This window comes from Trichomycterus rosablanca, chromosome 17 (genome assembly GCF_030014385.1).
Source record: "Trichomycterus rosablanca isolate fTriRos1 chromosome 17, fTriRos1.hap1, whole genome shotgun sequence".
Classification (NCBI taxonomy): domain Eukaryota; kingdom Metazoa; phylum Chordata; class Actinopteri; order Siluriformes; family Trichomycteridae; genus Trichomycterus; species Trichomycterus rosablanca.
The window spans coordinates 22,046,098-22,061,839 of record NC_086004.1 but is presented as its reverse complement, the minus strand read 5'-3'; the positions used below and the strand labels follow the sequence as shown (position 1 = coordinate 22,061,839).

At 41.4% G+C, this 15,742-nt stretch overlaps 1 protein-coding gene across 1 annotated transcript; it reads left to right on the top strand.

Moving 5' to 3' along the window:
- Positions 1-4,326: 4,326 nt before the first annotated feature.
- On the top strand, positions 4,327-15,699 carry thop1 (thimet oligopeptidase 1). The gene is made up of 13 exons (XM_063012492.1): positions 4,327-4,401; positions 6,847-7,053; positions 9,204-9,352; positions 9,460-9,567; positions 9,693-9,795; positions 10,030-10,190; positions 10,508-10,643; positions 10,798-11,164; positions 12,119-12,320; positions 12,405-12,591; positions 13,962-14,090; positions 14,557-14,693; positions 15,139-15,699. Exons 1-13 carry the CDS (start codon positions 4,389-4,391, stop codon positions 15,298-15,300), a joined length of 2,061 nt encoding a protein of 686 aa, XP_062868562.1. The 5' UTR covers positions 4,327-4,388; the 3' UTR covers positions 15,301-15,699.
- The last annotated feature ends 43 nt before the right edge of the window (positions 15,700-15,742 follow it).

Sequence of the window (15,742 nt, the reverse complement as noted above, 5' to 3'; positions counted from 1 at the left end):
CCTAAGGTGACATCCGCTAAAAAAAAAAACCGCGTGGCCACGACTTAATAAGGCGTTCCCACGACTTACTTAACGCATTCCCACGCCTTAATAACGCGTGGCCACGATTTACTTAACGCATTCCCACGCCTTAATAACGCGTGACCACGACTTACTTAACGCATTCCCACGCCTTAATAACGCGTGGCCACGACTTACTTAACGCATTCCCACGCCTTAATAACGCGTGACCACGACTTACTTAACGCATTCCCACGCCTTAATAACGCGTGACCACGACTTACTTAACGCATTCCCACGCCTTAATAACGCGTGACCACGACTTACTTAACGCATTCCCACGCCTTAATAACGCGTGGCCACGACTTACTTAACGCATTCCCACGCCTTAATAACGCGTGGCCACGACTTACTTAACGCATTCCCACGCCTTAATAACGCGTGACCACGACTTACTTAACGCATTCCCACGCCTTAATAACGCGTGACCACGACTTACTTAACGCATTCCCACGCCTTAATAACGCGTGGCCACGACTTACTTAACGCATTCCCACGCCTTAATAACGCGTGACCACGACTTACTTAACGCATTCCCACGCCTTAAAAACGCGTGGCCACGACTTACTTAACGCATTCCCACGCCTTAATAACGCGTGGCCACGACTTACTTAACGCATTCCCACGCCTTAATAACGCGTGACCACGACTTACTTAACGCATTCCCACGCCTTAATAACGCGTGACCACGACTTACTTAACGCATTCCCACGCCTTAATAACGCGTGGCCACGACTTACTTAACGCATTCCCACGCCTTAATAACGCGTGACCACGACTTACTTAACGCATTCCCACGCCTTAATAACGCGTGACCACGACTTACTTAACGCATTCCCACGCCTTAATAACGCGTGGCCACGACTTACTTAACGCATTCCCACGCCTTAATAACGCGTGGCCACGACTTACTTAACGCATTCCCACGCCTTAATAACGCGTGACCACGACTTACTTAACGCATTCCCACGCCTTAATAACGCGTGACCACGACTTACTTAACGCATTCCCACGCCTTAATAACGCGTGGCCACGACTTACTTAACGCATTCCCACGCCTTAATAACGCGTGGCCACGACTTACTTAACGCATTCCCACGCCTTAATAACGCGTGACCACGACTTACTTAACGCATTCCCACGCCTTAAAAACGCGTGGCCACGACTTACTTAACGCATTCCCACGCCTTAATAACGCGTGGCCACGACTTACTTAACGCATTCCCACGCCTTAATAACGCGTGGCCACGACTTACTTAACGCATTCCCACGCCTTAATAACGCGTGACCACGACTTACTTAACGCATTCCCACGCCTTAATAACGCGTGACCACGACTTACTTAACGCATTCCCACGCCTTAATAACGCGTGGCCACGACTTACTTAACGCATTCCCACGCCTTAATAACGAGTGGCCACGACTTACTTAACGCATTCCCACGCCTTAATAACGCGTGACCACGACTTACTTAACGCATTCCCACGCCTTAATAACGCGTGACCACGACTTACTTAACGAATTCCCACGCCTTAATAACGCGTGACCACGACTTACTTAACGCATTCCCACGCCTTAATAACGCGTGACCACGACTTACTTAACGCATTCCCACGCCTTAATAACGCGTGGCCACGACTTACTTAACGCATTCCCACGCCTTAATAACGCGTGACCACGACTTACTTAACGCATTCCCACGCCTTAATAACGCGTGACCACGACTTACTTAACGCATTCCCACGCCTTAATAACGCGTGGCCACGACTTACTTAACGCATTCCCACGCCTTAATAACGCGTGGCCACGACTTACTTAACGCATTCCCACGCCTTAATAACGCGTGACCACGACTTACTTAACGCATTCCCACGCCTTAATAACGCGTGACCACGACTTACTTAACGCATTCCCACGCCTTAATAACGCGTGGCCACGACTTACTTAACGCATTCCCACGCCTTAATAACGCGTGACCACGACTTACTTAACGCATTCCCACGCCTTAATAACGCGTGACCACGACTTACTTAACGCATTCCCACGCCTTAATAACGCGTGACCACGACTTACTTAACGCATTCCCACGCCTTAATAACGCGTGACCACGACTTACTTAACGCATTCCCACGCCTTAATAACGCGTGGCCACGACTTACTTAACGCATTCCCACGCCTTAATAACGCGTGACCACGACTTACTTAACGCATTCCCACACCTTAATAACGCGTGACCACGACTTACTTAACGCATTCCCACGCCTTAATAACGCGTGGCCACGACTTACTTAACGCATTCCCACGCCTTAATAACGCGTGACCACGACTTACTTAACGCATTCCCACGCCTTAATAACGCGTGGCCACGACTTACTTAACGCATTCCCACGCCTTAATAACGCGTGACCACGACTTACTTAACGCATTCCCACGCCTTAATAACGCGTGACCACGACTTACTTAACGCATTCCCACGCCTTAATAACGCGTGGCCACGACTTACTTAACGCATTCCCACGCCTTAATAACGCGTGACCACGACTTACTTAACGCATTCCCACGCCTTAATAACGCGTGACCACGACTTACTTAACGCATTCCCACGCCTTAATAACGCGTGACCACGACTTACTTAACGCATTCCCACGCCTTAATAACGCGTGGCCACGACTTACTTAACGCATTCCCACGCCTTAATAACGCGTGGCCACGACTTACTTAACGCATTCCCACGCCTTAATAACGCGTGGCCACGACTTACTTAACGCATTCCCACGCCTTAATAACGCGTGGCCACGACTTACTTAACTCATTCCCACGCCTTAATAACGCGTGGCCACGACTTACTTAACGCATTCCCACGCCTTAATAACGCGTGACCACGACTTACTTAACGCATTCCCACGCCTTAATAACGCGTGACCACGACTTACTTAACGCATTCCCACGCCTTAATAACGCGTGACCACGACTTACTTAACGCATTCCCACGCCTTAATAACGCGTGGCCACGACTTACTTAACGCATTCCCACGCCTTAATAACGCGTGGCCACGACTTACTTAACGCATTCCCACGCCTTAATAACGCGTGACCACGACTTACTTAACGCATTCCCACGCCTTAATAACGCGTGGCCACGACTTACTTAACGCATTCCCACGCCTTAATAACGCGTGGCCACGACTTACTTAACGCATTCCCACGCCTTAATAACGCGTGGCCACGACTTACTTAACGCATTCCCACGCCTTAATAACGCGTGGCCACGACTTACTTAACGCATTCCCACGCCTTAATAACGCGTGGCCACGACTTACTTAACGCATTCCCACGCCTTAATAACGCGTGGCCACGACTTACTTAACGCATTCCCACGCCTTAATAACGCGTGGCCACGACTTACTTAACGCATTCCCACGCCTTAATAACGCGTGGCCACGACTTACTTAACGCATTCCCACGCCTTAATAACGCGTGGCCACGACTTACTTAACGCATTCCCACGCCTTAATAACGCGTGGCCACGACTTACTTAACGCATTCCCACGCCTTAATAACGCGTGACCACGACTTACTTAACGCATTCCCACGCCTTAATAACGCGTGGCCACGACGTGTGTTTAAACATTACTATGACAACCCGCATTCATCTGTGTGTGCGTTGCTCTAACAGTTCCGTACTGAAACATAAAACCATCACACGTTCTATACATTAACACATGTTGTTAGGGGAAACAGTTGAATATGGTGTGATCATTTGTTACATACAGGAGGGAGGCTGCATATTACATCAAGGCTTCAAAACAAACAATCTACGGCTAACAACATGTGTTAATGGGTTGTCATAGTAATGTTTAAACACACGTTAATGTTCGCTACTGTTGTAGATGTAATACATATAAAGTAAGCAAGTACAATGCTTTAATCGTCCATTCTGTTTATTGACACAATAGTCAAGAAAGTAAACAGAGTAAACAATATTCAACTGTTTCAACCTTTTTAAGTCGTGGCCACGATCTCATTCCCACTCCTTACTAAGGCGTGGGAACGCGTTATTTTTTTTTAGGGGATGTCACCTTAGGGGCTCCGTAATGTATTAATTTATTTATATATTAAATCTAAATCTACAAAAACGGTGAATGAGGGAATATAAAGTGAACAAAAGTCCTACAGCCTTTACGCTACGTGATTGACTTGTTTTTGGCCAATCAGTGTCCTGTATAATGACGGCAGCGGGAATGGGGCGGGATTTATGTCAGTTAGCGGAGATAACGTTGATTGTGCTGCCGCTGCTGCTCGGATCGATTCTGTAATCTGTATGAATAATGGCTCCTACAGGTATGTGGTATTAATGCTGACACATTCACAGCGCTGTATACTGTGTTATAACAGGTATTTCATGTTGTTTTTCAGTGATGTATAATATTTAAATACAGTAGCTGACAGACAGTCCAGTAAAGTAGCCGGTGTGTCAACTGTAACTAGCTAGCACTTAGCTATACACTTTATTGTATCATTGCTGTAAAACTGTTCGGTTTGTTTATAGCTAATGTATTTGCTTTTCGTCTTTGTTCAGACTAAACTTTAACGACTTTGTTAACACAATTGATGTTCAACTATTTAACTTTAGTGTTTTATGTCAAGTATACAGTTATTCGCCTTTATCATTAGCACGCTATTGCACTGATGGCCAAGCTGCGAAACAGCGCCACCCGTGGCTTACAGTTTGAAACACTGGTTTAAGGGTGTTTTTGTAATAAATACTGTCATATTTGTTATATATGTATATATTGTTTTATTTTTTTATTTTTTTTACAAATCATACATTTATTTGCACTTATTAGACTTTTAAACGTTCACCTGACTAAACAATAAAATTTCTGCAGGTTTATTATTATTAATTTTTTTTACACATGGGTAGTGAGTTAAAAGTTGGTTGTGTTTTCTTTAAATAATGTCTTTATTCTTATCCATTTTATAACACTATCTTACAAAGTGCTCGTTAAGGCTGTGGCAAATTATGTCACATCAAGTAAGATACACATACAGTGTATCACAAAAGTGAGTACACCCCTCACATTTCTGCAGATATTTAAGTATATCTTTTCATGGGACAACACTGACAAAATGACACTTTTACACAATGAAAAGTAGTCTGTGTGCAGCTTATATAACAGTGTAAATTTATTCTTCCCTCAAAATAACTCAATATACAGCCATTAATGTCTAAACCACCGGCAACAAAAGTGAGTACACCCCTTAGTGAAAGTTCCTGAAGTGTCAATATTTTGTGTGGCCACCATTATTTCCCAGAACTACCTTAACTCTCCTGGGCATGGAGTTTACCAGAGCTTCACAGGTTGCCACTGGAATGCTTTTCCACTCCTCCATGATGACATCACGGAGCTGGCGGATATTGGAGACTTTGCGCTCCTCCACCTTCTGCTTGAGGATGCCCCAAAGATGTTCTATTGGGTTTAGGTCTGGAGACATGCTTGGCCAGTCCATCACCTTTACCCTCAGCCTCTTCAATAAAGCAGTGGTCGTCTTAGAGGTGTGTTTGGGGTCATTATCATGCTGGAACACTGCCCTGCGACCCAGTTTCCGGAGGGAGGGGATCATGCTCTGCTTCAGTATTTCACAGTACATATTGGAGTTCATGTGTCCCTCAATGAAATGTAACTCCCCAACACCTGCTGCACTCATGCAGCCCCAGACCATGGCATTCCCACCACCATGCTTGACTGTAGGCATGACACACTTATCTTTGTACTCCTCACCTGATTGCCGCCACACATGCTTAAGACCATCTGAACCAAACAAATTAATCTTGGTCTCATCAGACCATAGGACATGGTTCCAGTAATCCATGTCCTTTGTTGACATGTCTTCAGCAAACTGTTTGCGGGCTTTCTTGTGTAGAGACTTCAGAAGAGGCTTCCTTCTGGGGTGACAGCCATGCAGACCAATTTGATGTAGTGTGCGGCGTATGGTCTGAGCACTGACAGGCTGACTCCCCACCTTTTCAATCTCTGCAGCAATGCTGACAGCACTCCTGCGCCTATCTTTCAAAGACAGCAGTTGGATGTGACTGAGCACGTGCACTCAGCTTCTTTGGACGACCAACGCGAGGTCTGTTCTGAGTGGACCCTGCTCTTTTAAAACGCTGGATGATCTTGGCCACTGTGCTGCAGCTCAGTTTCAGGGTGTTGGCAATCTTCTTGTAGCCTTGGCCATCTTCATGTAGCGCAACAATTCGTCAGAGATCCTCAGAGAGTTCTTTGCCATGAGGTGCCATGTTGGAACTTTCAGTGACCAGTATGAGAGAGTGTGAGAGCTGTACTACTAAATTGAACACACCTGCTCCCTATGCACACCTGAGACCTAGTAACACTAACAAATCACATGACATTTTGGAGGGAAAATGACAAGCAGTGCTCAATTTGGACATTTAGGGGTGTAGTCTCTTAGGGGTGTACTCACTTTTGTTGCCGGTGGTTTAGACATTAATGGCTGTATATTGAGTTATTTTGAGGGAAGAATAAATTTACACTGTTATATAAGCTGCACACAGACTACTTTTCATTGTGTCAAAGTGTCATTTTGTCAGTGTTGTCCCATGAAAAGATATACTTAAATATCTGCAGAAATGTGAGGGGTGTACTCACTTTTGTGATACACTGTATCTGGTGCATCCATCTTCTGAAGGATGTTTTTTTTTTTGTTTAATGTTTTTTAGTAAGTTGATTGATTTTCAAAATCTGTTTTCTTGATTTCATTTAGGTGAAGTGGTGTTTGGCAGTGGAGACCGAGTCTGTGCAGAAAATCACTTGCTCTGGGACCATACACCAGAGCAAATTCATAAGCTGACAGATGAGTTAATTGTGAAGACCAAGAAAGTGTACGACTCTGTGGGAGCTTTGGATGTAGCCAGTGTCAGTTATGAGAATACCCTAAAGGCCCTTGCTGATGTAGAGGTGGAATACACAGGTAATTTTTGCATATGCACTTGGATAAAACATTATTTGGACCACTTTATGTGATATATTTCCAGTGCATATATTTAAACAAATACATTGAAACATACAATATTATTGACAGGTATAGCTTTGACATGCCAGTGGTAATTAATTATAATTTTTTGCATAATTTTAGTTCAATTTAAATGGATTGCTTTTGTTTTAAATGTTTAGAAAGGTCCCTCAGAAATACTCTTATACTTAATTCATTTTAATAGCACTCAGGTAAAATTGTGTAAAATTGTGTATTCCACACTCATCTATATTTAGTCAGAGAAGTATCTAATGTAGCTTTCTTCCTTAAAACTTTTAACACTGTCTTTACATTCACCATGTTTGTTTCTTGTGGTGAAATTTTACCAACCAGTGGCAGCATTGTACTGTCCACCAAAAATTAGATTTATTTTAGTTTAGTTGCATATTTTATATTTTAGTTACAACATTGATGTTAAAAACTTATAACAATAACTAAGATAACCAAACACAAAAGCACAAATGTACATTCTTAAGGGATGTGACACTTATTACTTGTATAATTGCTTTAAACAGAATGAAATACACTGAGAATTGTAAAATGTCTCTTCTAGCACGTTTATTATAACAAGATTAAGTTTATAAATGTACTGATTATTTTTCAACATTGCATCAACAAGATTTTCATTCTCAAGATTTACCTTCCAGTTCTGTGGAAACTATTAATACAGGTTGCTTGTTTGAATACTTAGTTACATAAACTGTTGTAAACAGTGTAAAAGGAGATGAATTGGCAGAGAGCACAATACAGTGCTGTATACCATTCAGCACTTTTTACATAAAGACTGCCTGTCCAGCCTGTGGGCAGCAGCGGTGCTTGACGTTGTTTAGTGACTGTAGAGGCACTCACTGCAATATGCACATCCTCTGCAGAATTTTGTTTAACTTCAGATTTCAAAGTAAAATATTTTAAAGCAGTGCAGTTTTTTCTTTCTTTAAATCTTTTTTCATGTTTTTACCACTTTATCCTTGTCATATGGTGAGTTAGACTTCCCTGGAATCACTGGATGCAATGCAGTAACACACCCCGAATAGTACAGCAGTCCATCGCTGGTCCTCTGCTATTTCTCCCTCAGATATAGCTTATCATGTTTGTATATAATTTTAGTGCAATGTTTTTGCATTTCTAATGATTTCATTTGTTCACTTAAATGAGTGTTTCCTTAACATTAAAACAAGAGCACTGTGTAAGAAATACACAATATAAGAATATTCAATATAAAATATTTTACATTTTCGGCATTTAATTTATTCCTAGAAAAAATTCATTGAATATTTTTAGGCAGAATATTGTTAATCGATTTAGGGTACTTTAATTAAAAAGACAGGAGAGCAAGGTGGAGGTAGCATATGAAGATGCCGCAGTTTTCTTTTGGAGTAACAAGGACGGACAAAATTAGGAACAAGTTTATTAAAGGGACAGTGCAAGTAGGATGTTTCAGTGACAAAGTTTGGGAGGTTAAATTGAGATACTTTTGGGATGTGCAGAGGAGTGATGAGTGTTAAACTGAAAAAGAGTGTTAAAGATGGAACTACCAGGCATTAGGAGAAGAGGAAGGAGAAGAGGAAAGCCAAAGGAGGTTTATTGATATGGTAAGGGGGTTGGCATGACAGAGGAGGTTAAACAGGACAAAGCAAGGTGGAGATGACTGACTGGCTGTGGCGACCCTTAATGTGAGCAGCCGAAAGTGTAATACATAAAGAAAAAGTTAATGTGACACACTTTTGACACACGTTCTGCCATGCAGCCACTGTTGGGCCTTTGAGCAAGGCTCTTAACCCTGTCTGCTCCAGGGGAGCCGTACAGTGGCTGACCCTGCGCTCTGACCCCAGCTTCCAAACAAGCTGGGATATGCGAAGAAATAATTTGTTTTACTGTATGTCTGTATATGTGTATATGACAAATAAAGGTATTCTATTCTATTTAAAAGGTTTAGTAATATTTTTATGTCTTCTGCGTACTAAGGATGTTATCTACTTGTTTTCATTTATGCTTCTTCTAATTGTAATGGTGACATTAGGACACATTTCATTGTGTAAACCTGGTTTAAATGTGGTCTCAATTTTTCACACTTTTTTCTTTTCCAGTTCTGCGTAACATGTTGGATTTTCCTCAACATGTTTCTCCCTGTAAGGATGTGCGCGAGGCCAGCACCGAGGCTGACAAGAAGCTTTCGGAGTTTGATGTGGAGATGAGCATGAGGGAGGATGTTTACAACAACATTGTTGCTCTTCAGGTGGGAGTGTGTTTTATTCTAGTTATATAGTCGTTTTTGTTACAACTGTAAATGAACGAATAAAAAGCTTTGTTTTAATTTCTCACAAAACACGTCCATTATTTCAGGGGAAGCTACAGGATGGAAGTATTAGCCCTGAAGCTAAGCGCTATATGGATAGACTTATGAAATTGGGAAAGAGAAACGGCCTTCATCTCTCCAAGGAGACACAAGAGGTCCGTCAGTGAGAGTGCATCCGAAAATAATTGTTCATTAAATAGTCTCACTACTATATTCTATCTTATTAATAATACATGTGTAACAAATGTACTGCCTTATTGGCTTTTCTTCCATGTAATAGGAGATCAAGAAGATTAAAAAGAAACTGAGCACTTTGAGTATTGATTTCAACAAGCATCTGAACGAGGACACCACTAGTCTCTCTTTCTCTCGGGAGGAGCTTGGTGAGTATGATGCTTTGGTGTTTTCTTAAGGTTAGCTTGTATAATTTATCCTCACAAAATTAATCTAATACCCCCACTCCAAAGGGCTGCCCATGAATGTTTTTTGGGAAAAATTATGGTTAAAGTGTTTTGTTAAACAAGGCTGCTAGGTATTTGCATTAAAACCTATATGACTTTTTAAGTTTTGCTAAAAAGTTATACCTTTAAAATAACTGACACTTTTTTTTGCTGTAGGTGGCCTTCCTGAAGATTTTCTCAGCTCATTGGAGAAGGATGAAAGTGGAAAGCTTAAAGTAACCCTTAAATACCCTCACTATTTCCCCACCATGAAGAAATGTTACGTTCCTGAGACTCGCAAGAAACTAGAGGAAGCTTTTAATTCTCGCTGTAAAGAGGTAAAGAACTTTCATGATTTATATCAGAGTTTTAATAACACCACACTTTACTTCATTTTCATTTTTGTTTTATGTCTTTAAAATGCAATATAATGATGTTTATTTGTCGGAATTGTATAAAACAAGCATCATTAAACCATATTGTCAGTCACAGTGACCATCTAAGCTCTTTAGTGGAATTTGACATATATTTTTAAGCCCTGTTTTAGACATTTAGTTGACTTGAAAACAATTAAAAGTTAATATATACCACTTGATCAGCCTGATTTTTGTTCAGTCTCAACACTAAAAACCTTATGGACTTTATGTTCACACAGAGGAATGCGGCTATCCTGAAGGAGCTGGTGGAGTTACGCTCTCAGAAGAGCAGTTTACTGGGCTTTAGCACACATGCTGACTTTGTGCTGGAGATGAACATGGCCAAAGCATCCAAAAAAGTTTCTTCATTTCTGGGTAAAATTTTCTTTAGCCTTTATAACAAATTGCATTCAATCTGAAGGAACACTGACCATCTTTTTCTAGACCAAGTGGCATCATTTGGGCTTGCTTCTTTTTAAAATTGGGAATATTTTTTTTTATTTTTTTTATTGTGCATTTGCTTTTCTAGAGGAGCTTGCCAATAAGCTGAAGCCTCTGGGCAAGGAGGAACGGGCAGTCATCGTTAAGCTGAAGGAGAAGGAGTGCGAAAAGAGAAAGCTTCCCTTTAACGGCGAGTTGCATGCCTGGGACACACGCTACTACATGACCCAGGTGGAGGAGACTCAGTATGCTGTGGACCAGAACCAGCTGAAAGAGTACTTTCCAATGGAGGTGGTGACCCATGGGCTGTTGGATATCTACCAGGAGCTGCTGAACCTCTCCTTTCAGAAAGTGGAAGGTGCCCATGTGTGGCACGATGATGTCACACTTTATTCTGTCAAAGACCGCACCTCTGGCAACATGATGGGTCAGTTCTACCTCGACCTTTTTCCCAGGTATGAAGATGTTTGGTATGGCCTCTTGTAAATTGTGTCAGTGTTATGTGTTCTTAGTTTTTTTATATTTTATAAGACAGTATGTCTGTGTGCTTTAAATTGATGTTTTACCTAAATTGTATGCCATGCCTTCACTAACAGAGCAAATGCCACACCGTTAAGAGGGGGAATCAATATAGATTGTACATATAAACAAAGTACACATTGGTATTTGGAACTATTTTTTTGGTCTGACTGAGTTGCAGTCATCCATCTAGTTAAGTCTCCCAACTGACTGTGAATGTCGCCACATTTTGATTGGAAACTTGGTGTTATGGTTGGGTAGTACTGGTTTAAATCAGAGCTGATATGGCACTCAGATGGGTAGTAATTTGTATCTCAGTTCTGCAGTCGGTCAGCCAGACACCTACATAGACATGATTGGCTTTGTCTAAGGGAGGGTAGGCCAGGTCCAAGAGACGAAGGAATAATGGAAAGCAGTGTATGGATCGTATGGATTGTAGATATGCAATACTACTCCCTGTGTGAACCTGATTCATGCAGGTGAAATAAAATGCTTGGCTACTACACAGATGTCAGAGAAGGAGTGTGTTAGGTATGGCCCTCCCCGGTCAGGGGACTGGATATGACTAGATTGGGGGAAGAAACGGAAAAATGGATACAATTCTGAGCTGGTACACTGGAATAGTAAACGCTTCCATCATTTGGAATCAGCGTAAAACGCCACCCTTTTTAGAGGTCTAGATAGAAAAGCAATAATGCTGTTGGTAACTTGTCTAGTTTCTTTGATAAATCTTTTTCACACCCTCAGCTGGCAGTCTAAAACCTTTTTTTACCATGAGCACCATTAAAACAGATGCAGTTTTACATACAAAAAGCTGGTGTTTGTCAATCAAAATTAATTGGCAGCCTAATTGAAATAAACCCAGTTGTTTTTTTATTTTCTTCTTTCAGAGAGGGGAAGTATGGGCATGCTGCTTGTTTTGGCTTGCAGCCTGGTTGTTTGCTGCCTGATGGGACCAGACAGATGGCTGTAGCAGCCATGGTTGCCAACTTCAGCAAACCAACAGCTGACGCTCCCTCACTGCTGCAGCATGACGAAGTGGAGACCTACTTTCATGAGTTTGGCCATGTCATGCACCAGCTTTGTGCACAGGTATTAATAAAATGAACGTCTCTCTGTCCATTGTTTAATCATTTAATGTATTTTATTTATTGAGAATTCTCCTGGTGTTTTTAGGCAGACTTTGCCATGTTCAGTGGAACACATGTGGAAAGGGACTTCGTGGAAGCTCCATCTCAGATGCTTGAGAACTGGGTGTGGGAAAAGGAGCCGCTACAGCGCATGTCCAAGCATTATAAAACTGGCAAGCCAATCCCAGACGAATTACTGGAGAAACTTATTAAGTCCCGGCTTGCCAATACTGGTAATAACCTTTTTCTTTTAAATAACATCATAAACTTGCTTGCTTCATGCAGACTTGGTGATTTATTACAGTATAAATAATATTATGGTTTATCTAATGTCTTTATTGTGTTCATGAGCAAGGTTATTGTAAAACAAGCTTCTATTTGAAAACCTACAAGCAACCCTTGTGGTCATAGAGGGACTGTGCAAAACTCCACAGTGACCAGAAATAGGGATCAAATCCTGTGCCCAGTGTTTGGGCAGCACCCACTTCTTGTTGGCCATTTTTTTTCTTAAGTAATAGCAAATTCTGCCTTTAAGTGACCTTATCAAGGATTTGTGCAATTCCCAGTAGTGTTTCATCAAGCACACTTTCATTTCTGTTTTTCTGTTTTAGTGGTCTCATGGTAATCAGTATTATTAAGTTCAACATCAATAAAACCTACAAGTTAACACAAATCGAAAGTTAAAAAGGTCGTACAAGTGCAGTGCCATAATCGTTGGATAGACTCATCATTCTCATTGCTTTAATGAGTATTGTTAAATCATCAGATATATTTATTTACCAGGTACTTCAGTTTTGATCTATATTCCAAGTGGCCTTGAAGAGAATATTAAAAATAAATCATGTCCGCTTGTATGCACTTCGGTGCTTGTTAGGCAGTCTCGTCTGCAATATGAAACATATGCTCCCCTAAGAAAGCTAATTTAATGATGTGTACACTTGCAGTGGTTGCCATGCGGTAAATTATCAAGCAGCAGAAAGTGGCTACATCATATATTCAGATCTTGGGTTCAGTTTCACTGTGTGTTTAATTCACTTTTCAGTTCACTAAACTGGTTGAAACCAGTCAACATGTAAGTGGAAAAATGGAATCGATGTGCTTATTTTTCTTATTTTTCTTGTGGAAATGATTCATAATTACCCTAATTTTTAAACAAAGCAGAATTTAATTTTCATGTTTTTTTAACCACAGTGTTATAGTGTCAGAGTTGCAGTGGGTACGGCTTCCCCAAAATCACTTGGCACCATGTAGTAACACACCCCGGACAGGACACCAATTTGTCCAGGGCCTCAGTCAATACCTACCCCAAACACAGACAGTAACGTCTGTATGTAGAAATGTCTGATGGCAACGCTGGGAATTCAAATCCTGGATTCCAGTAGTAGTGGGCCTGCATAATCTATTGCTGCACCTCAAAAATGTTATGAAAAATGTCATTTTTGTTACAAAATAACTAGGATGTCTTAAACACAGCAAATAACTTGTTTTATGACATCAGTTAGTCAATATACACCCAATCATTTTCAACTAAAGCCTGTAGTTGTACAGATTTATTATACTACAGATTCTAGGTAAATCTTAATTTTTTTCTATATTTATTTAGGTTTGTTCAACCTGAGGCAGATAGTACTGGCTAAGGTGGACCAAGCTCTGCACACGAAAACAGGACTGGATCCAGCAGAGGAGTATGCCAAGCTGTGTCTGGAAATACTAGGTGTCCCTGCAACACCAGGTACATTTCTTCACCTATGTGTTCACTGTCCCAACTTGTTTTGAATGTGTTGCAAGCAAATTCAAAATCTAAAAACCTGATAAAAGTAGTTTGGGTACATGTTTAGCTTAAATAAATGATAAATTACAGTCTACATTTAGACTTAAGTTTTTTTTTTAGTAGCATGGTTTAATCAATCGAATAAAAGGGGATTATATACTTTACACTACTGGAGATTATATTACTGCCCTTCACACATTACGGCAGTGGGAGCTCAGTGGTTACAGTACAGCATTATCGATCAGAAAGAAAGTCACTGGTTCAAGCCCTACTATTGCTAGGTTCCCACTGTTGGGACCACTGAGCAAGGCCTTTAACACCAGTAATATTCTGGACAGGGAACCAATCCATCACAGGGCTTATTATTTCTATTACCGGTTCATATCTGACACAACAGTTAGACATCGGTCTTCTTTTTTTTGTACAGGTACAAACATGCCAGCAACTTTTGGCCATTTGGCAGGTGGATATGACGCCCAGTATTATGGCTATCTTTGGAGTGAGGTCTTCTCCATGGACATGTTTTACGCCTGCTTCAAGCAAGAGGGCATCATGAGCCCCAAGGTCAGTACAACTTTTTATTTAAGCAGTATACATCTCACTGATGCTGATTTGTTTAGCAAAGGTATGGTGTGGTACTATTAAAAGCCATTAGTAAAACATGAAGTGGAGGTGCTTGTGTGGTGCAGCTGTCTTATGCGCTAGCCAGCGACTGCTGAGACTCATGGCCTAGCTCTTAACAGAGAAAGGGGAGGCCGGTGATGAGTTATCTACCATCCGGAAGAGGTGCCTGAATAGGTGGCACAGGGTGTATACATGGTCCTCTGTCTTGTGTTGTCACATGTCAGAAGAGGTGTGATAACCTGTGGCCACCGAAAGGCATTGCATGGCAAAGGGAAACTGAACTTATCCAGAATTTGGCCCCTATGAAAAGTAAAGTGCATTTAGGTGCACTTTTTGGAACAGGTCTGAAGTGTGCTAGTAAATGGTAACTTCCTATGTCTTTCAGGTGGGTCTGGACTACAGGAATTGTATCCTTAAGCCTGGAGGTTCAGAGGATGCAGCTGAAATGCTAAAGAAATTCCTGGGAAGGGACCCCAAGCAAGACGCGTTCCTCCTGAGCAAAGGACTGTCGATCGAGCTGGAGCCGGGCACGCCTTGCGCCTGCTGACCTGATGTCATCACCGCCTCAGAGAAACGTCACACAGAACTTACTCTGAACTCTGATTTTTGTGAAAAATCACACACGCTTCACAGGCTATCTCAAGTTCCAACACGTTTATTTCTTTGTGAGCTCTGGTGAATTGCTTTAAATGCAAACTGTTCCATCAAATTTAAAGAAAACAGTTATTATACAAATGATCTCTGTGCTTGTGCTTTAATATTTCAAACTGGCAAAAAAACCAGGTTTCTCTAGAATAAAATCACAAGTGTTAATTAATGCTTTAATAACAAGCAGAAATGAAATATCATCATGCAACAACTGTAATAAGTGCAATAAGTGTTCTCTCACACAGTTGGTCAGGTATTATGATTAATATGCTCCAGAATAAAACTTCTTAGGGTGTTATGAAGGTGCAAATCATTGTGGATTGGATATACAAATAGATACA

Coding starts and splice junctions, on each gene's coding strand:
- thop1 (XM_063012492.1), top strand. Junction 9,353..9,459: donor ACAACATTGTTGCTCTTCAG/GTGGGAGTGTGT, acceptor CCATTATTTCAG/GGGAAGCTACAGGATGGAAG. Junction 9,568..9,692: donor TCTCCAAGGAGACACAAGAG/GTCCGTCAGTGA, acceptor TCCATGTAATAG/GAGATCAAGAAGATTAAAAA.